This window comes from Drosophila albomicans, chromosome 3 (assembly GCF_009650485.2).
Source record: "Drosophila albomicans strain 15112-1751.03 chromosome 3, ASM965048v2, whole genome shotgun sequence".
NCBI classification, from domain to species: Eukaryota; Metazoa; Arthropoda; class Insecta; order Diptera; family Drosophilidae; genus Drosophila; species Drosophila albomicans.
The window spans coordinates 38595915-38616278 of record NC_047629.2 but is presented as its reverse complement, the minus strand read 5'-3'; the positions used below and the strand labels follow the sequence as shown (position 1 = coordinate 38616278).

The following is a 20364-nucleotide window of genomic DNA, read 5'->3' as shown; positions in this document are numbered from 1 at the left end:
TTGTTGACTTTAATTGTTATCGCAGTGGCCGCTGCACACACAAATTGTTGGTGTTTGACAAGTAGTCAACGATTTGTGATAACAATTATTAAACGCGCCTTGACACGCAGCCCTATCAGAGGGGGGAGCAAAGGCGGATGTTTTTATTTGTACATAGGTCGTAAGAACACGGCAAAAGTATCGAGTATAAGTTGTGCATTATTTACTCTCTCTCTCTCCTTCTTTTTTTTTTTTTTTTTTTTTGATTATAAATTTCATTCTTGAATTTATGGCCCTAGTCAATAGTTGACTTCTTGGCCCGGCCTGCTTTGCTCTCGATAGTGGCCTCAACTCCGTGACTCTGTGTTCCGTTTTCTTGTTTGTTTGTTTTGTTGCCATGAAATTGATTTTCAATCAAGGCCATAAATTTCACTAGAAAAATGTTATTATATTTTCTGCCGTTTGAAATATTTATGATACATATACTCGATATATCGGATTGTCTCTTGGCAGCCACATTGCAAACCAGGAAAATCTAACAATAATTGCTGAAGTTGCTGCAAACAACGGCGCGGCAAATAGTTGAAAGTTCAGTTTCAGTTCTAGCTAAAAAGTTTACGTTTGTACTTAGGCAAGCATTTTACTACTCGTAATTACAAATGAGGCAAGTAGAACTTTCCGACATTTTGACGGCGGCAATTTTGCACATTTTCCATTTGCAATTTTCCCATTTTAAGCATTTCTGCATTTTAGCATTTGGTCTGTCGGCAAACAGACTCATGATTTTCAACACATTCACACACGAGAATATATTTTGTGCAAATTGAAAACGCATATAGAGAAAATAGTGCATATGTTTTAAAAGGAAACGAGAGGAGGTCGAGGAGGAAAGGGAGTGTTGCAGGTGAAGGACATGCAAAACGATGTCAAGGTATGGTAAAGCTGCCTCAGAGCCAAGTGCTTTGCGGGCTAAGCGTTTACTTGGCTCACAGCCAAGTCTGATAATGGCAAAAGACGACAACGAAATTTTCGTATGTGTAATCCAACCAACACAATGGCCTAGAACCGAACGAGACGCCTTCGTTACGCCCCCTAACATGCCTATAGACAATTACAGTAAACAAATTCGCACACGTTGCCAGCTTTTGGCTGCTGCTTTTACTGCTCCTGCTGTTGTCTATTTTCGTCTCTTGTTTTGCCTGCTGTCACCGCAACAGCAGCCACAGCAGTTGCAGCAGCAGCAACAGCAGCAGCGTCAGAATGAAAAGTGCATAAAAGCCTGTCGAGTGGGCGTTAAGGCGTGCACACCATGCCACGCCATGCCACGCCCCACCTCCCCACATATGCCTTGCGGTCACGGCCAAAAAGTGTGCTCGTATTTTTGGCAGGCACAGTTGTTGGCCATGCATGAGATTTGCATTTTTTACAGCATCGGCCTCAGAGTCAGCTTTAGCTTCAGCTTCAGTTTCGGCTGCAATTTGGCAAACGCGTTTGCCAAAAATATATATATATTTTTGCCATAGCATACTTTTCTGGGCCAGGATATGTGTATGAGTGTGTGTATGTGTGTGTGTGTTCCACGTTGTGGCAATTCAATTGAATTTTCACTGAAGTTGAAGCGAGCATTCCCCATGGCATGGACTCTGAGAGCGAAGCGACTGTTTGCTCGGGACAGGTTTAAGTTACAGCCTCAGTTTCGGTCTCTGTCTCTGCCTCTGACTCGGTTGCAGCCACAAAGGCGACACTCGTCTTGCAACAGGAAGCTGCTTCGTTGCGGAAGCAGCTTCGTATTCTTTTGCAGTCAGTTCTTACTCAAGCTAGACTGCCTGACGCCTGGGCAATAAGAGAGAAAAACAGAGTAAATGCTGGCCTGTTGCCATGTGACTAAAACGTTGTGCCTCATCCGTGGTTCATCCTGCTGATTGGTTGATTTACGAGCAGCAAATTCACGCAAGAAATGCATAAACAGTGGAAAATGGAAAATTGCAGTCGGCCATTTGATAAATCAATGAATGCAGCCTAATCGAATGATTGATTCACTTGTTGTCGTTATTGTTTTTTTTTCCATTGTGACTCAGCGCGGCTGTTTTTATACTCGCTAGCCATAGAAGGTAGAAGGGTATTATACTCGATTACATAAAGTACGGTATGTTTCAAATGTAGTAATATACAAATTAATATACCAACTAAAGTCTTCACTACATTTTAGTATTTTTATATTTCGACATATATTCAATGTTGTATAATATTTATATACCAAATATACGCGATGGTATATTTTAATATTTTTCGGTATATTTATTTAGTATATTTTGAGTATGATACCGTTTTAGTGAGTATAAGTCAGTGTTTTTATATATATCAATGGTATATTTTCAATGTGGTAGTATATCAGTATACCAAATGTATGTTTTGATATATATACTATATACTGATTTGGTATTTTTACCGCAAATTTGCAAGTATCTCACAGTCGAGCACATTCAATTGTAGCCGCCTTCCTCGTTTTCCATTTTGCTTGACACTTTTTGTGTGGAACGTGGTTGGCCTTGCGTGTTTGGCTTTGGTTGCTTTGCAAAATTTCGCTGCAACGCCATTTTCAATTTTCCTATTTTCCATTTGCCATTTGCAATGCATGACATGGCAAATAAATGTGTCATGGCAGCAAGTATCGGTTGCAAGCCAAGGTATTGAGTATTCGTATTGATATTTGTTTGTCACAGATGATGCATAACTGGGGGCAGCCACTGTTTGCTCCGTTTGCTAGCTTGTCAAAACTCATTTCATTTGCTAATTTTATGGCCACAACAGATGGTCCAGGCTAATCGACAAAGGCTGCTATTTAGGTGCAGCGCACACACATAAACGTCATGTAAAAGCCATTAATTTAAATTATAAACTATAAAGACAAAATAGGCAGAGCGAGCGAAAGAGAGAGACAGAGAGAGAGAGAGAGAGAGCGATGTATCTTATGCCATATAAGTCGATTGCTCAAAGCGTTTTGTGTCGTTTGTCGTTTGTTTGTTTGCTTGTTGTCATGAACTGCGTGACAAGCAACCCACGCTGTGGCAGCCACTGTCTCTCCCTCCTTCTACCTCTTCCCCTCCTCAGCACAGTGACAGCCAGTTATCTGTCCCCATCTCCAATTGTCAGCAGTAAAAACTATTAACACATACGAATGTAGGCCATAAATTCAAAGCATTTCACTGTTGTTTTCCTGCTGCTTCGTTTAAGTGAATCAATTTGTATTTAAGGGTGCTGCATAACCTGTTGATGCATTTGCATTTGCATTTGTGTCTGCTCTAAATTTGTGGCATCAATATTTGCAGTTTAATTGCTAATAGTGCCTGTTTAATTTGCAATTACCAAGCAATTTAAAAGTTATTAACACGCCCAGCAAAATAACAATAAAAGTTAAAGAGCATTTGATGTAGTTGAGCCCACGCATTGTGTTTGCTTTTTGGGTGGCGCCAGCTTTAAGCTACACAAAACAATTAAATGGGACGCACCCACAGACGATTGAAGATTATAAATACGATTTATGTATTAGCTGCTGACATTGAGAAAACTAAATTTCCAAATTTAACTTATGACTTAATATTTCTCTTTTGTTTTGCCTTTTTTTACAGGCGCCATTTGCGGTGGCAACTGTTGCAACAATGCCACGGAATTGGAGTTGCGCGACAAATCATCGGACAAGTTCGAGCAACTGCTGCATCATCACACAAGCAGTCTGCGGGGCATATTGGAGACAACGGCCACTCAGTTCCAAAGTGAGTATGAATCTAGTAAAGAGAGTAGAGTAGAGTAGAGAAGAGACTCTGGCAATTTCAAATGGCAAACGCTTTTATGCAAATCAAGTCACTCAGTGAGCAGTCTGAAAACTTTGCGTTCGCTGCGATAGCGCAAAAAAAAAACGAAACGAAACATATTTTCGTGGCAATAAATTATTTATAATATGCAAATCGGCGGTGGAACTTGAGCGTGGGTCGCGAAAAATTATGATGATAACATTTGGCTTGCCAAGTGAATTTAACGAAATTAAACTTGAAACGCGAAATTGATTTGTAATTTGCATTTTGTATGCAGATCAAAGCCGTACACACTCCATATATATATATATTGTATATATGGCAATGATATGGATCCATATAGAATATATATGTATATGTATATAACAATATGTATTCGCAGTGCAGCCCGCTGCTTGGAATGCAACAAAGTGTCTGCATCTAATTAAAAAGGCATTAAGTGTGCTTTGTTGTTATTGCCTGTTTATTGTTGACTTTGTTGTTGCTGTTGTTGTCGCTGTCCAGCGCCTTTTTAGACAATTTTTGCAATCTTTGGCTGGGTCACGTTTTAGGGACAACAACACTCAGCACACACAGCACACAGCAATTTTCAATGCCTGCAAAACGGTTGTCGTACATGTTGTAAATATCGCTTTAAGGCGTGCCCCTCTCGAAGCTCTTTCAGCTCTCGCTCACAGCCCGGGGTGCCACATACAGTGCCTGCAAGGGGTGTTCAGCTCGCTGTTCTCAATATTATTATTATTATTATTATTGTTGTTGTTGTTGCAGCAGCAGCGACAGCAGTTGTTGCCTCTGTTTCTACCTCTTTCCTCCGGCTCTGTCTCGCCCTCTGACTGTCTGCAATTCTTGGAAATGGGCGCGCATTTAAAATTTTAAAATTGTCGGCAAGCTGCCTTCGTTTTCCTTTTTTTTAATACTCTTTTTTTTTTGGTGAGTGCAATTTGTGTGTGTTTTATTTCGCCTGCATTTTATGTCGCTGTCGTTTGGCATTTAATAGGTTCATTTGTTCTTGCTTTGATTGTGCACAGCGCATATTAAAAGTGACCACGCCAAACTTGAGCATTATTTTGTGCACAAATTATGATGACGTACATGAATCATAATTCAAATATTTAAATGTGGGAATTTGCCTCTACATTTTTGAATATTATTGTGCATCCAACAAATTCGATTGTATCAAAATGTATTTGTTTAAAAATGTGGTAAATAATTTATGAAATTACGGAACAATGAATTAACAAATTTTGATGCGTTCAAAACCAATTAAAATATCTATGGGAAATTCTTAAATTACCTTAAAATTGCAGTGCACGTCATATAACTAACATTTAACTAATGACAATACTCGATTAAAACAAAATGATGCATTTATTTTACAAAATTAGAGAACAATAAATATACAAATTATCAAATATGAAAATTTATAACACTCATTACAAATGCCTAAATCAACGCATCAGTAAATTCTATCATGTTCTCTTCATGTATATATTTATATTGTTCTTTCAAACGATTATAGAAGACTTTAAGAAAATTGATAATATTTATTGATAAAACGTTGCATTGTTGAATTTACAAATTTTATAAGTATTAAATCACATTTTAATTGCCTTTTCTTGTATTTACTTTTCTGTATCAATCGATTAAAATCTGTAAATCGTTATTCGTTGATATCTAACGTCAATCTGTAGATCTCCAGCAACAGACCTTGAGGCACTTTCGCTTCTTTCGCATACTCGTATTGAATTGGCAAGTGTTTGAAATTCAGTTTGTGCACGTTAAATTCAAATATAAAATCGCATTAATATGCAATCAACAAAGTCATTTAACTGAAATGCAATTATTATACATATGCAAGCACTATATACTATATACATACAATTATACATTTATGAATGTGTGTGTTTAATAATACATACATGTGTATGCAACGAGTCAAACTAACCATTTGCAACAAAGCAATAGCAAATAAAGGTAATGCGCGTGTTTTATGATTGACTGACGACAAACGCGCAAAAAATAGCAAAAAGAAAAAAACTACATCGTAAATATGGGGTGTATTTAAAATAGTATGTAGTATAACGAGGCACAGTTTTTATGATGTTGATTTAATGGCCGGCTGCATAGTTAATTAATATTTGCACAATTTATGCACGACAAACAATTTGCTCAACATCAATTATAGACAATAATTTGTAGTAATTGAAACAAGGGTTACTGTGCTGTTAAGGTATTTATTACACATTTATTTTACATGTCGTCTTCAGCAAGCAAGCCATAAAAATTGATTTAGCTCTCAAGTGGTGCGACCGTGCGTATGCGTAATATCGCAGATGTGCAACTATAAAACTTTATGCATCGTACTTACACATGTATTTCTCTTTTATGCTGCTGCTGTTGCTTGCGGCGTTTACGCATAAAATATGATTGTATAAAAAAAGCAAAATGCATATTTCTATTTAGTGGCAACAACAAGAAGAACTGGAGTGCGTGGCATATGCAGCTCTTTCCTCTGCTTCGCCTGAACTTCTTTCCGTTTCCTGCTCGGCTGATTGTTGTTTGTATTGTTGTATGCTTTGTTTTGTTTTTTTCTGCACTGCTCTGCACGTTGTCGCTTCTTCCCTGTGCTTTTGTTTGAATGCATGTTCCGTATTATTTTTAAGCAAGTATTTGCGTGTGTAAACACGTTTCGCAGCTTACGAATTATGCCCTCACTCTCGCTCGCTCGCTCGCTTGCTGAATTTTTTTTGGGGCATGTCTCCAATGCACTTACCACTTCTCCACTTAATGCGTCGCGCTGGCTGTTTGTTGCTTGCCAAGTTCCCGCTAAATGGGCGTGCGCCTGCATAAAAAAGTTCCACAAATGCTGACTTACTGATCAGCCCCAAACACAGCAGCAGCAGCAGCTTTGGCTTCGGCTTTGGCTGTCTGCCACCACAGCGCAACTTTTGCACCCTTTTTTTTTGTTGCATTTTATTTCTGCCAATACACTGCAACAACAACGATGACAACAATGCAATGCGTGCACTTTCATAAGTCGCAACTTTGCTTCGCCTTCCTCAGCTGCTTCGCTCTTTTGTTATTTCTTAACTTGGCCATATCTCGTGCTTAACGCTAAAGCCAAAGGAATTGCCTGTCGTTGTTGCTGCTTCTGCTGTACGCTCAAAGTGGTTTTTGGCCGTCATCGTTTGTTAACTGCTTTTGTTTGTTCGCTTGTCACAAAGTGAAGCTGTTAGATAGTTGCTTAGTCGGATGTCTCTACTACGCGTTGCCGTTGCGTTGTGTCATTACTTTCAACTAGAACGGGCGACTAAGCCACGGATTTCAGCCAAACAAAATGCTTTGGCATTACGATCATCGTCATCATCAAAGAAATAGCGCTTTAAAGCTCCGCTTCAAACTTGTTCTCTATGCCATAAAGAAATCAAGATTAAGTTTTATGTTTATTACATTTGTTAGTTCATTTAAATATGTTGTGTATTAATTTGTGACCTTGATGCTGCAGCTTCGATTTCTGAATGAATTTCTCGGGCAATAACAATAAATTTTGTTGCACGCGATTAATTATTGTGAACGCCATTTAAAGGCGCATGCATAATATTTATAAACTCACGACGACAAGTGCTGAACAGGTTTCGTTAATTGCCCCCTAAAAACGAAAAAAGCAAACAATCATCGGAGCCATTTTGTCTACCGCAGACCGCAAGCATTAATAATTTGCTTTTGCTAACAAAATGTTTTTTTTGTGCTGTTTTAATTAGCCAAATGGGGTTAGATTTCTAGTAGAGATGATTTTGAGGTAGCATAGAGGAGACATTGCCATTGACAATTGATGCATATGCGCTCAAGCAGCAACAACAACGACAAAAAAAATATTGTCAAGAGTCACGAGTTGCAAGTGGCCGCAATGGAAAAGTCATCCAATTACTTTGACATTGTGGCATCAGAGCAGAGCAGAGCAAAAGCAGCCAAGAGATAGAGAGAAGAGTCTCTGCTCTGCACAGCTGTTGGAGTGGCCGAGTTGGCTGAGTCAAGAAGTTGTCTTATGGCCATAGCTGTGGCTGTTGCTGTTACATCTCTGGAGGGGCGTGCCAAGTTGGCACGCCTGCCTGCAGATAGCTAGTTACAATACAAGGCACTTAAAGTGCCTCGGCACAGTGTGGCGAGCATCGATGTTAAGGCAAAGATACCAGCAATTATCGCTGCCACAGCAGATAGCAAACAGCACATAGCATATAGAGAACTTATAATTATGCGAGATCCACCTTCAAAATCATCCAATCAATGTCGAACCAGTGTGCGGCAAAAGGAGGCGAAACTTGCCGCACAGCTAAAAATGAAACTAAATGCGGCTAGCAAAACTAAAGTTGAAGTGGCGAAAGAGACACAACTGGGGACTGAGGACTACGACTACGACTACGACTGCGACTGAGACTACGACTGGGGCTAGGCAAATCAAGAAATACATGCATATAAAATGCAAATAAAAAACAACAAAAAAAGGAAAAAAGCGGCAGATACTAAAATTGTAATATCCGCACAGGAACGCAGCCGAAGCGCAGCGCACAAGTAAAAAACACCAAAATGAAAATAATAAAAAACAAGTAAGAAAGCCGAAGTCGAGTGTTCTCGACTGTGAGATACCCGCTGCATATTTTGAATAACAACAAATTAATTTTAAAATATACCAATTTAATAAGCCGCAAATGTAGTATAAGTATACCAAAGGCTACATTTGGTATATTAATATAGTACTAAACTGTAAAATACCAAATTAATATACCGAAAACAATAAAATGTACTGAAGTCTATATTTAAGAAGTTGATAAACATAGTTCATTCAAATTATACCATTAAGTTCAAAATAAAAGAAATTCTTAAATAATTCTTACAATTTTTATCTGATCGGAAAAATTATTAGGAATTATAAATTTTATAGTTATTATTGCCTGTACTAAAATTCACGTCATTACCCTCAAAATGCCAAAATATATTGCTATCTCGATTTATATATATTTGGGAGAACGGAAGTTTGAAACAAACATATCAATTGATGCCGAAAAAAAGTATCTCTAATAGTCTCTGAGATCTAGATGTTCATACGGACAGACGGACAGACTGATCTAAAATATATATACTTTATAGGGTCGGAGATACCTCCTTCTGCTTTTTACGTATATTTCCTGCAGGCACAAAGTTATAATACTATTCTACCCTATGGATAGCGGGTATAAAAACAGAGAGTCAGAGAAGAAAATAAAAAAAAGAGCGGCAAAAAGCGGGCAAAAATAAAACTAAACCTGTGGGCTGTTCCTGCATATTTGCCTTGGCGTGGGAAACAAAAACACAGAGGAATAACGCCGCCAACTCGCTGGCTTCGTCGCATCTGCCGGCCGAGCAGAAGTTGAGGAGCAAGGGACTCGGGAGGGAAGGGAAAGGAGTCGCAAGTGTGTGCGCCTTTTTGGGGCTGTGGCGAAGCCCGAGGCGCGGAACCGGTCGCTGACTTTGTGTGTGTGTGGTTGTGTGTGTGTTGAATCTGGAACCTGTGGATGTGCAGCCATGCTAATCCCAGTTAGTTTGCCTTCTTCCCCGCGCTTCTAATAAAGCAATGAAGCCTAGCACATGCCTTAGAATAACTACAACTTCAATGTTGAATGGAAACTGCTCAACTTACTGCGTGGGCTTGGCTTCAAACCTGGAGTATTGAGCACTGAGCATTGAGCTTTGTCTAATTCAATTTCATTGTCCGTTTTGGGCCATCATATGTGTGACAAAGTACATGAAAGAGAGAGAGAGGGAGTAAAAAAAAACCTTTAGTCTAATGAAATTTTCATGTTTCATTGGGAAATCCATTTGCAGCTCTCATTCCCATTCCCACTCCCATTTCCCCATTTACTAGTGGCAGCTATAACTGCTTTGGTCAGACCCAAAACAATAATCAAGTACCTCTGTTAATTACCAGAACCTAAAGAGAGACACACACACACTTAGAGAGTTGCACACACAAATTGCAATTAGTTGAGGTACACAGCAAACACTTAGAGCACGACTGCCCTAAGGTGAAACAAACTACAGCCAACATTTCTAGCTTGATATAAATACTATATATAGAGAGTTGCATGTAGGTTGCCGGATATGAACAACCGGATAGCAACTCTCTGAGTGTGTGAATGTGTGGGTTGATGTGAAAACCTCAACTTAATTGCTCGCATTAAGCCGACAAAGCAGCTGCAATAATATCAAGTATACGCAGCGTATGTACTCACGCTAGTAAATGTCCATTTTGGTGTCAAATGAGCAGCAGCTAAACACTACACTGTAAATGTAAACAGTTTTGTGAAGTGAATAATATTGCAGTTCAGTTTTCAATGCAACTGACAAGTTTTGCTACTCGTTGCCTTTGCGGTTGTCACTGACATTGACACTGCTCCAGAGAGCTGTCAACACAGTAGCTTACTCTATGAGTTGGTTTTGTATGTTATCTGCTGCCTTTAACAAGTGAAGTTCGTTCACAATTAGTTGCTGCAAGTGGCAAGTGAAGTAGAGATATTAATTGCTGCTTCCTTTTGACTTTTTTTGCGCAGGCATTTTCAATTGAACAATTGCAATTGTAATTGTAATTGCTTTATGAGCATCTCTCGATTACTTCCTGCGCAATTGACAAAATATGTTTAGCTGACCAAAACTGCTAATTAGCGAAGGAAAAAAAAAGGGTTTAAGCTCTGACGCATCAAAGACCAATAGCCGATAAAGCCAATCCCCTAAAAAAAAAGCAAAAGAAACACAGAACTCAAGGCTGAGAGCGGAAATGCCTCAAGCTTTAACGATGAGCAAAGAACTTGAAATGTGTGTGAATGTTGTTGTTCATCTTCTTATTTTTTTCTTTTTCTACTGCTTGTGGTTGTTATTGTTGTTGCTGTTGGCATTTGCCAATTAACAAAAAGATTGACACTTTTATTTGAAAGTCGAATCTCAGCGAGCCACAGAAAGCACAAAAACATCAGATTGCAATTTAGAATTTGCCACGCTTCAGCAGCGGACGAAGGGGGAAGTGTGGCAAACAGCGACGAAATCTCGCACAACAAATTGACAGCGTGACAGGCGAGAAGGCATGTGTGTGTGTGTGTTGAGTGTTTGTGTGTATGCAGATTTACCAAATTGACAATCGATTTCGGCATTTGTAATCGGCGTATTAGCTGCGATAATGACGAGGCAAACTTTGCGTTGCGAGTCGAGTTGAGTTGAGTCGCGTCGCGTGTTGCAAGCCGTATCGATGTCCAATCAATATACATATATATGTATATATCTATCTCTCTTTTTTACGTATCCAGTCGAGACAAATTTCGCTGACACTTTGACAGATTATTTTGTAGCGTTTTTTTTTTTTGTCGTTTGTGTGCGACGTGTGATTAGCATTCTCGACTTGGTATTTTGTGGAGATTTGTTGATTGGTTGTCGATTGATTTGCTTGCCAACAACAAACGAAGTGCTGCGATTAATGAGCCATCACTGATTGGAATTGTTTAAAATAATTCCATAAATAAATGCGATTTTTCGTTCGTTCCAAAAGTCGTCTCGGTATTTCTCATTCAGAAATCTGTGCACATCAATTTGATTTAATTAACTAAAAGCTCTCGAGCTCGAGCACAATAAGTTTAACTTTTTGGTAACAAATCCCAGACAGACCATTTAACTCGTGCCGAAACTCGGACGCGGCAAATCCCCAAACTGAAAAGAACTTGTGCAAACAGCAGAGAGTGATTAAATTATGCGCTACACAATGCAGAACCAACAATAATCTTTTCTCCCACTCTCTGTCTCTTTCTCCTCCTTCTCTTTAGGTCACGTCCTCGAGCTAGCCGAGCAGTCAGAGAACAAGACACTCACCATTTTCTCGAAAGTCTACAGCCGAATGGTGCCGCTGGCACAGCAACTGATTCATCAGCTCTACACGGAACTCATAAAGTACGTATTAAAGGTGCTTTGTTTGCCCCAAATATAATACATTTTCTTCTTCCAAACAGTCACCTGAAATACACGTCCAACTATAGCAATGGCCAAGGCAATAGCATACTGAATAGTCAGAGCAATTTGGAGGATGCGCTGCACAAGTTCTTCGAGCAACTGTTTCCCGTTGCCTATCATCATGGTGTGCATCTGTCGAAGAATAACTACGGCGAACTGCACGAGGATTACATCAATTGTCTAAAGCACAACTTTGATGATCTGCAACCCTTTGGCCAGATACCCAAGGATGTGCAAAGCACGCTGCTCCAGAGCGTTCACATGTCCAATATCTTTATGAATGCGTTGATCCAGAGTGCCGAGGTGATCAGTGAAATGGATGCTTTGTATGGCGAACGTTTGACAGACACCTGCAAGCTGCATCTGCTCAAGATGTACTATTGTCCCAACTGCAATGGACATACAGAGCATAGCAGACCAAAGCTCTGCTACAGCTACTGCATGAATGTGATGCGGTAAGTTTGAAGACTGTTATATTAATAATTCTGTGTGCTAAACTTTCCCTTAACATTTCAGCGGCTGTTCGGCGCAGTTCTCCGGTGTGCTGGACAAACCTTGGACTAGCGTGGCGGAAGCCTTGGACAATCTGGTGTCCAATCACATACGCTCTGAGAGCGGCATTATGGCTGTCATCAAGCAGCTGGACACCAAGTTGTCGGAGGCCATCATGAAGGCCATGGAAAATGGTGCAGAACTGGAGAAAAAGGTGAGCCAAGTGTGACAGTTTATGAATAATAACTTTGTAAATGAAGTAAAAGTAAATGAAGGAATCTTCGACCCCATAAAGTATATATCAAGCAAGTAGACTCCGTCAGTCGTTTGATCTTGGTTCTGGCATCCAGTTTTTAGTTCTGGCGGATACAGCTAGTCCTCATAGCTTTTGTTGCTCATAATAATCGTTTCTCCCAAGCTACACTTAAATCGGGAGAGAGCGAGAAGAGAAGAGTGACCAGACATAGTAACGCAAAGCCTCAGTTCCCAAACTCAGGCCCAATTCTACCAGAACTATGTGCTCAATGGCCACATCTTAAACTCGCATACTGAACATTCCACTGTAGACATATTCTTTATCAGCATTGACAACCGATACGATATAGCCAAGTCCGTCTGTCTGTCTGTCTGTTCATAATTTTATAGTACTAGTACTATATGAATATACAAAATATAGGCATTGGTATATTTTTGTCTTTTTCGGTATATTAATTTGCTATATATTTATGCCTGCTAGCCGTAGAAGGGTATTATCGCTATGTGCATGCAGAAAATATATGTAATAGGTGTGTTAAAAGGAGATAACTTCGAGCCCATAAAGTAAATATAAAGCAACATATGTCCGTCTGTCTGTCTATAGTTTTGCAGTAATAGTACTATATCGAAATACCAAATATATGCATCGGTAATGGGTAGCGGGTATCTCACATTCAAGCTTTTCTTACTTGTTTGCCTATATTTTAGCGACTTTAAGCTAACTTACTTATCATGAAGCTAGGGTATTAATCAGCCTGATTTTGCAGCATATTTCCGCTTACAGCTCCAAGGACGCGCAGCCTGTAATTGCGCTTTAATTTATGAACATTTTAAATGAATTTTATGACCCAGCCTTGGCTTGTAGCCGGCAACCAGTTTGGTCGTGTCGAGCAAATCAGTTTCGTGAGTGGACAACGTTTAATTAGAGTTGTGTCCCCCTTCATGTAATTGCAATGTCGAAATGCATTTAAAATATTCAATTAGCTGGAACTTTATGCAGCGAGTCGCATCGCGTTGCCATTTACATGCAACACAACGTGGCACGTGCATAAATGGAAGCGATTATCATTTTGCATCATAACTAAAGCAGCTCAACTGATGTCTCTATTGTCTATATTCTCTCTATGTGCAATTTCAGGTGAAGAAAACATGCGGCTCCCCCAATCTGTTGCCACCGCTGACGGGCGAGGCACCGGATACCTTGCAACAGCACAACAGCGTCAAATGGGCTTTGCCGCCAGATGCAGCCCTCGTGCACTTCCTGTCGACCATCGAGAAGTCAAAGAAGTTCTTCACCAACATTGTGGACAAGTAAGTGTATTAAGATGATGCCACAAAAACTTGAAATGTATTTAGGAGTATCAGAAACACATTTAACTAGAGAGGAAGCAGAGATTCGTTTCGTTTCTAATTGCCCCGGTTGATCTTGTAGTTAACGTCACGCAAGAGTCCTAGCACATCCTTCAGCAGGCAGACGTAGAGCGGCGTGAAGATGGCAATAAAGAACACAATGTTTGCCCACCAACTGTTCTTAACAACGACACGACACGCGCTCTACATTAAGAGATATAGTAAAGATATAAAAGTGTAGAAATAGTTGGGGAACTTTAATTACTTACTCCACGTGGCCCAACTGCAGTTGGACGCATCAGGAAGAAGTTGCGAACTGCTGTGTGCACAAACACTACAAGTTCCTTGAACATCTTCAAACGTTTTTCTTTTTTAAAATTATTTATTATGTAGAATTTTTGTTTGGGGTATTAAAAGCGTTTTGTTTAGATGAGCTAGCCAAAGTAGAGTTAAATAAACAAAAAGCGTAGCTAACTGAGTTTTTGATTTATTTATTTTCTCTAGCTACTGTGATGAGGATTACACGCAGACCGACGATCATATGTGTTGGACGGGCAATCGTGTGGGTGACTACACACAGCTGCTGATGACACCGAGCACGGATACACAGCGCTACAATCCCGAGGTACCATGGGAGAAGGAGTCGGAGATGGGTCAGCTCAATGTGCTGGCCGACAAGCTGAACAAGATACGTCAGAGCATTGGCGTAAGTTTGCAAAGATACTTTCATTAAGATAATTTTTATTAATTGGAGTTAACTTTTCTTTAGGCACCTGTGGCCAGTCCGCCCATGCACGATGTGCAGAGCGATATGGGACACGAGGGTTCGGGCGGTGGCAGCAGTCAGATCAACGATGACGATGAGGAATATGGCATTCATGCCTCCGGCGATGGTTCAGGCGATGGTAAGAAAAACTATAAATATTTTGTATAAAATACTCAAATAAATACTCAAATTTATCTTGCTTCTTGCAGGTCCTTCGACTTTCTATAATCCAGCTGGCACCACGCCGATCACGGACAATGACAACGCCAGGGAAGACCCGAAGAGTGCAGCCAGCGGGCTGACGATCAGCTTGACGATCAGTGTGCTGCTCACTCTAGTCACACTCTACACTAGTTGTAGTTAAAGCAGCAGCAGCAACCCAAAATCCCAAAAAAACAAATCATAAATATTTACAAGTATATAAATATACAAGATATCTATATATATACTAAAAATATATATATATTCTATATATATGTATGAATGGCAAAGCAAATTGAGCGCGCACAAAGTTCGACGCAAGTAATTAATTGATTGAATTGATTGATTAATTATTTGGATAATTCTTAAGTTGTTACCATTAATTTATTAGCCCACTAAGAGCAACCACTTTGCAATCACGAAGCGCGTTTGAAATGCAACCACAATCTTCAGAGAATACCCAAAAAAAAAAAAAAAAAAACAAAAAAGAATAACAGATATGCAGTTAAAAAACAAAAATTATAAAAAAAAGATGTGGAACGTCTCTCACTGTGTTTTAGGCGTTTCCAAACTCTTCTAGCTTTCCCGCTCTGGAAATAAAAACAAATGAATCACACAAATAATTGCAATTGAGCTCCGTTAAACCTCAACTCAGAATCTTAACAGATTTTTTGTGCCATATAAAATGTGTTGGAGGTTTGCAGAAAAGAGAAATAAAAACAAAATTACAAAATATTAACAGCAATAATAGGCTCAAAACTCATTCAGATACGTGTTCTTCAAATCATATACATACATAGATCTATACAACAAAAAAAAGAAGAAAAGAAAATAACTATACATAATTAATATACAGCTCAATGTTCAAAGCGAATTGTTCCTTTTTGGTGTAATTAAATAGTTGCTGTTATGCATAAATCAAGAGAGAGAAATCGCGCAATAGCATGAGAGAGAGAGAAAATACGTAATAAAATTAAACAAAAACAGAATTTAAATATGTTAGCTAAAGTGCAGTGAATGTTGTTATTGAAGAATAGAATCGAAGCGCATTATTGTTGTCAACATTTAAGAGAGCTCAAAGAATAGAAAACTAACAAAAACCGGAATGCAAAAAATGGAATTTAGTTGAGTTAACGCACTTTTTGGGAAAATAAAAACTAGAAGACTTACAGCTTTATACGCATGAAACGATGAAAATCTATACATCTAATATGTAGAATTATTTAAATTAATTATATGAAATATAAACAAAAACAAAAGAAAAAACCGAAATGAACAAACCATTTGAGGTAAAAATTGAAATGAATGTCATCAAATGCATCAAATACGGGGGAAAATGAAACTACGAATCAGATTGTTAATTTAAGTTGTTCGATTTGATGATCACTTCGGATATCAGATCAGATGAGAACTGAGCTTGCATTCGAAATTCAGATTCAGATTTTGATCAAGCCAAATGCCTCTTGACAAAAACAAAACACTTACACTTACCACACTTTGCAAATGCTGTAGATGTTTATTAACTTTAGTACTACTTTAGTAACTAAACTAACTAAATTCACAAATTGAACATTTTTGTGTTGCGAGAGAAACAACAAAAAAATAAAAACGATGCAGGCGACACTCTAAAAAATAAGTTAAAAGAAATACAGATAAAGAAAATACATAAAAAATTAAGCGAAATTTAAATACATATAAATATATATAAATATTATATATATAAAGTAAAGTAAAGTGTAACAATCTAGCGTGTAATGTGTAAAAAGCAAAAGTTCGATGTGAGCAAGAAGAAATTTAGCTAGTAGCCAATTAACAAATGATAAATGATAATTAAATAACAAATGATAATTGGATATATAATACTTGATAACGCTAATAACACAAACACACACATACAAACAAATTGATCTACTTATATATAAATAAAAAATATATATAATATAAACATACTATTATTGATTGATAGCAACTAACGACCGTAGGGACAACCACAAAATATAAACAACAAGAACAACAACGATATCGTTGGCGGTCCCATAAATATTATGTGTATGTTAAACTATGTATAATTATTATTTTTATTATTTAACTATTGCATGTGATTAATAATATTTAAGTTAAACGTAAACACAACATATTATACTGTAACTTATGTATACCGACCGCAACAACAGCAAAACAAAATGCAATGTGCTATATGAGAAAAGCATCTTGTGTGACTCTATTCGATGATGATAACCAATGCAAAATGTGCACAAAAAAAAATTAAATGTACTACTTTTTAGACGCCTAAAAACCAATAAATAATTATTATGTAACAAAAAAACAAAATGAACATGAACTGCAAGTCCAAATATTAATTGACAGCATGACTAATGCCACGTTGTATATTTGCAATTTCTATGAAATACTTTTGTAATCCTCATTTAAATGCAAATAAACGTCAACATTTGAATTTAAATCATTGCGCGCCAAGCTTATTCATTTCACAGCGTTGCCACCACAGAGCTAGTTCACATGAGCTAAATTAAGGGTGCTGCCAACTCGTGTAAAAGACAAGTTATTTGTTGATATTTGGGTTGAAAGGTAACTAATTAAAATAAATGTTTCTTATATTTACATATCCCATAATTTTAAAAACATTAAATAAATAGAAATAATAAAAGAATGCAAAATCAGGATAAAGATAAGGAGATCTGGCAACCTTTGTATTTTCAAACGCTCAGTGTTGGAAAGTATCGCGCAAAACTATCGGCAATATCGCAAAAAAGGCGCGAAGCGAGCATAACGCGGACGCAGTCGGCAAGCGGGAAACGCTTGTTTTGTTGCATTTCTTGCTTGCATTTTGTTGCTAACATCCAAAGAGTAAAGTTATTCCGTTTTGTTTTTAATTCCATAAAAATATACACAAATGGCACGCCGAGACTACGCTCAAGACAGAGGTAAGAAAAGCAGATGCTAACAAATTAAAAAGAGATGATAAACAACAAACAAATTCCACGTAGAATCGATCAAAACCTTTTTGGCCGAATTCTGCAAATGCGACGACGATGGCAAAAAGGAGTTTGTTTATGGTTCGCAACTCGTCAAGCTAGCGCATCGGGAGCAAGTGCTCATCACCATCGATCTGGATGATCTGGCTGAATTCAATGAGAGTCTCGCCGAGGCTGTGATTGAGAATTGTCGACGCTATGCGGCCATTTTCAGTGATGTGATTGCCGAGCTGCTCCCCAGCTACAAGCAGCAAGAGGTGCACGCAAAGGATGCGCTTGATGTGTACATCGAGCATCGCTTGATGATGGATGCACGCACGCGCAATCCCATGGAGCAGCGCGATGAACGCAACGCCTTCCCCACCGAGCTGATGAAGCGATTGTAAGTCCGAAAAGTTGTGAAAGAGGAGCATTTCTTAAAGTGTATTTTCTCTGTTTGCAGTGAGGTGGGTTTCAAGCCACAGTCCACGGAGAAGGCGCATTCCATCCGCGAGGTGAAAGCCCAGCAGATTGGCAAACTGGTCACAGTGCGTGGAATCGTCACTCGCTGCACCGAGGTGAAGCCCATGATGGTGGTGGCCACCTACACTTGCGATCGCTGCGGCTCTGAGACCTATCAGCCCGTCAATTCGTTGTCGTTTATTCCTGTGCAAGATTGTCCTTCGGATGATTGCCGTGTGAACAAAGCAGGCGGACGTCTTTATCTGCAGACGCGTGGCTCCAAGTTCGTAAAGTTCCAGGAGATCAAAATGCAGGAGCACAGCGATCAAGTACCCGTTGGCCACATTCCACGCAGCATGACGGTGCTTTGTCGTGGCGAGGTGACGCGCATGGCACAGCCAGGTGATCATGTGCTTGTCTCGGGTGTTTTCCTGCCCATGGTGCGCACGGGCTTCGCACAGATGATTCAGGGTCTGCTCTCGGAGACTTTCCTGCAAGCACACGTAAGTTGCTTACAGTCTCTTGCAATCTTTCCTCAAACTTATCCATTTTCTTTGCTGTTTAGCGCATCATTTGCATCAACAAAAACGACGACATTTCGGACAAGGACGCAGAACTCACGCCCGCTGAATTGGAGGAGCTGGCCCAGGATGACTTCTATGAGCGTTTGGCTACTAGTTTGGCACCTGAAATCTACGGTCATTTGGATGTGAAAAAGGCTCTGCTTTTGTTGCTCGTAGGCGGAGTGGATAAGCGTCCTGATGGCATGAAGATTCGCGGCAGCATCAACATCTGTCTGATGGGCGATCCTGGTGTGGCCAAATCCCAGCTGCTCGGCTACATTAGTCGTCTGGCCGTGCGTTCGCAGTACACCACAGGACGTGGTTCCTCAGGCGTGGGTTTAACAGCTGCTGTCATGAAGGATCCGCTAACAGGAGAAATGACGCTCGAGGGTGGCGCTTTGGTGCTCGCCGATCAGGGCGTCTGCTGCATTGATGAGTTCGATAAAATGGCGGATGCGGATCGTACAGCTATTCACGAAGTGATGGAACAGCAGACCATCTCCATTGCCAAAGCAGGCATAATGACTACACTGAATGCGCGTGTTTCCATTTTGGCAGCAGCCAATCCTGCCTTTGGTCGTTACAATCCACGTCGCACGGTGGAGCAAAACATTCAGTTACCTGCCGCTTTGTTATCGCGTTTCGATTTGCTGTGGCTCATTCAGGATAAACCGGATCGTGACAATGATTTGCGTCTGGCCAAGCACATCACGTATGTGCACAGCCATAGCAAGCAGCCGCCGTCGCGCATCAAGTCGCTGGACATGAATCTGATGCGTCGCTACATCAATCTATGCAAGCGCAAGAATCCAACCATTCCCGACGAGCTCACCGAGTACATTGTGGGCGCCTATGTAGAGCTGCGTCGCGAGGCGCGCAACCAGAAGGACATGACCTTTACATCGGCTCGTAATCTGCTCGGCATTCTGCGTCTCTCGACGGCTTTGGCACGTCTGCGTCTCTCTGATCGCGTGGAGAAGGATGATGTTTCAGAGGCACTGCGTTTGCTGGAGATGTCCAAGGATTCGCTCAACCAAATACACGAGCACCAGAAGGGACAGTAAGTCTTAGAGCTTAACTTAAAAGTATTTCAATCGATATTAATCACGTTTTCTTGCAGTGTTCCCAACACTTCGGATCGCATCTTTGCCATCGTACGCGAGTTGGCTGGATCGGGCAAGGCTGTTAAGATTGCCGACATCATGGATCGCTGCACGACAAAGGGCTTCAAACCCGACCAGGTGGACAAATGCATCGATGACTACGAGGAACTCAACGTATGGCAGGTCAACATGGGCCGCACCAAGATTACATTCATGTAACCAGACGTTTCAATCAATTGCCATTCATTTTATCTATTTCTACTTGTAGTCTGTAAGCATTCATATCTCTCAATTGTTCCCATTTACACACAATCATTATATTACACAAGAATTCTCATCAACAAATTTATTCATAAATATATTTCGCAATTTTGTGCAAAAGTT

At 39.7% G+C, this 20364-nt stretch overlaps 3 protein-coding genes across 3 annotated transcripts in view; 2 read left to right on the top strand and 1 right to left on the bottom strand.

The window, feature by feature from the left end:
* The window catches only part of LOC117572292 (division abnormally delayed protein), a 73522-nt gene extending 58148 nt beyond the window's left edge, over window positions 1-15374 (top strand). The window contains exons 2-9 of the mRNA XM_034255001.2: window positions 3609-3752; window positions 11633-11756; window positions 11816-12271; window positions 12333-12522; window positions 13702-13874; window positions 14418-14619; window positions 14683-14818; window positions 14889-15374. Of these exons, the coding sequence (XP_034110892.1) occupies window positions 3609-3752; window positions 11633-11756; window positions 11816-12271; window positions 12333-12522; window positions 13702-13874; window positions 14418-14619; window positions 14683-14818; window positions 14889-15043 (1580 nt within the window). The 3' untranslated portion in view covers window positions 15044-15374. The remainder of the gene's footprint in view (window positions 1-3608; window positions 3753-11632; window positions 11757-11815; window positions 12272-12332; window positions 12523-13701; window positions 13875-14417; window positions 14620-14682; window positions 14819-14888) is intronic.
* On the bottom strand, window positions 13882-14363 carry LOC127565604 (uncharacterized). The gene is made up of 2 exons (XM_052004907.1): window positions 14183-14363; window positions 13882-14117 (listed from the first exon to the last, which is right to left on the bottom strand). The coding sequence occupies exons 1-2, from the start codon at window positions 14264-14266 to the stop codon at window positions 13971-13973; spliced, it is 231 nt and encodes a 76-aa protein (XP_051860867.1). The 5' UTR covers window positions 14267-14363; the 3' UTR covers window positions 13882-13970.
* A 2295-nt stretch (window positions 15375-17669) lies between the features above and the next one.
* LOC117569206 (DNA replication licensing factor Mcm7) lies at window positions 17670-20364 on the top strand. The gene is made up of 5 exons (XM_034250277.2): window positions 17670-17822; window positions 17886-18255; window positions 18316-18817; window positions 18880-19937; window positions 19998-20364. Exons 1-5 carry the CDS (start codon window positions 17792-17794, stop codon window positions 20197-20199), a joined length of 2163 nt encoding a protein of 720 aa, XP_034106168.1. The 5' UTR covers window positions 17670-17791; the 3' UTR covers window positions 20200-20364.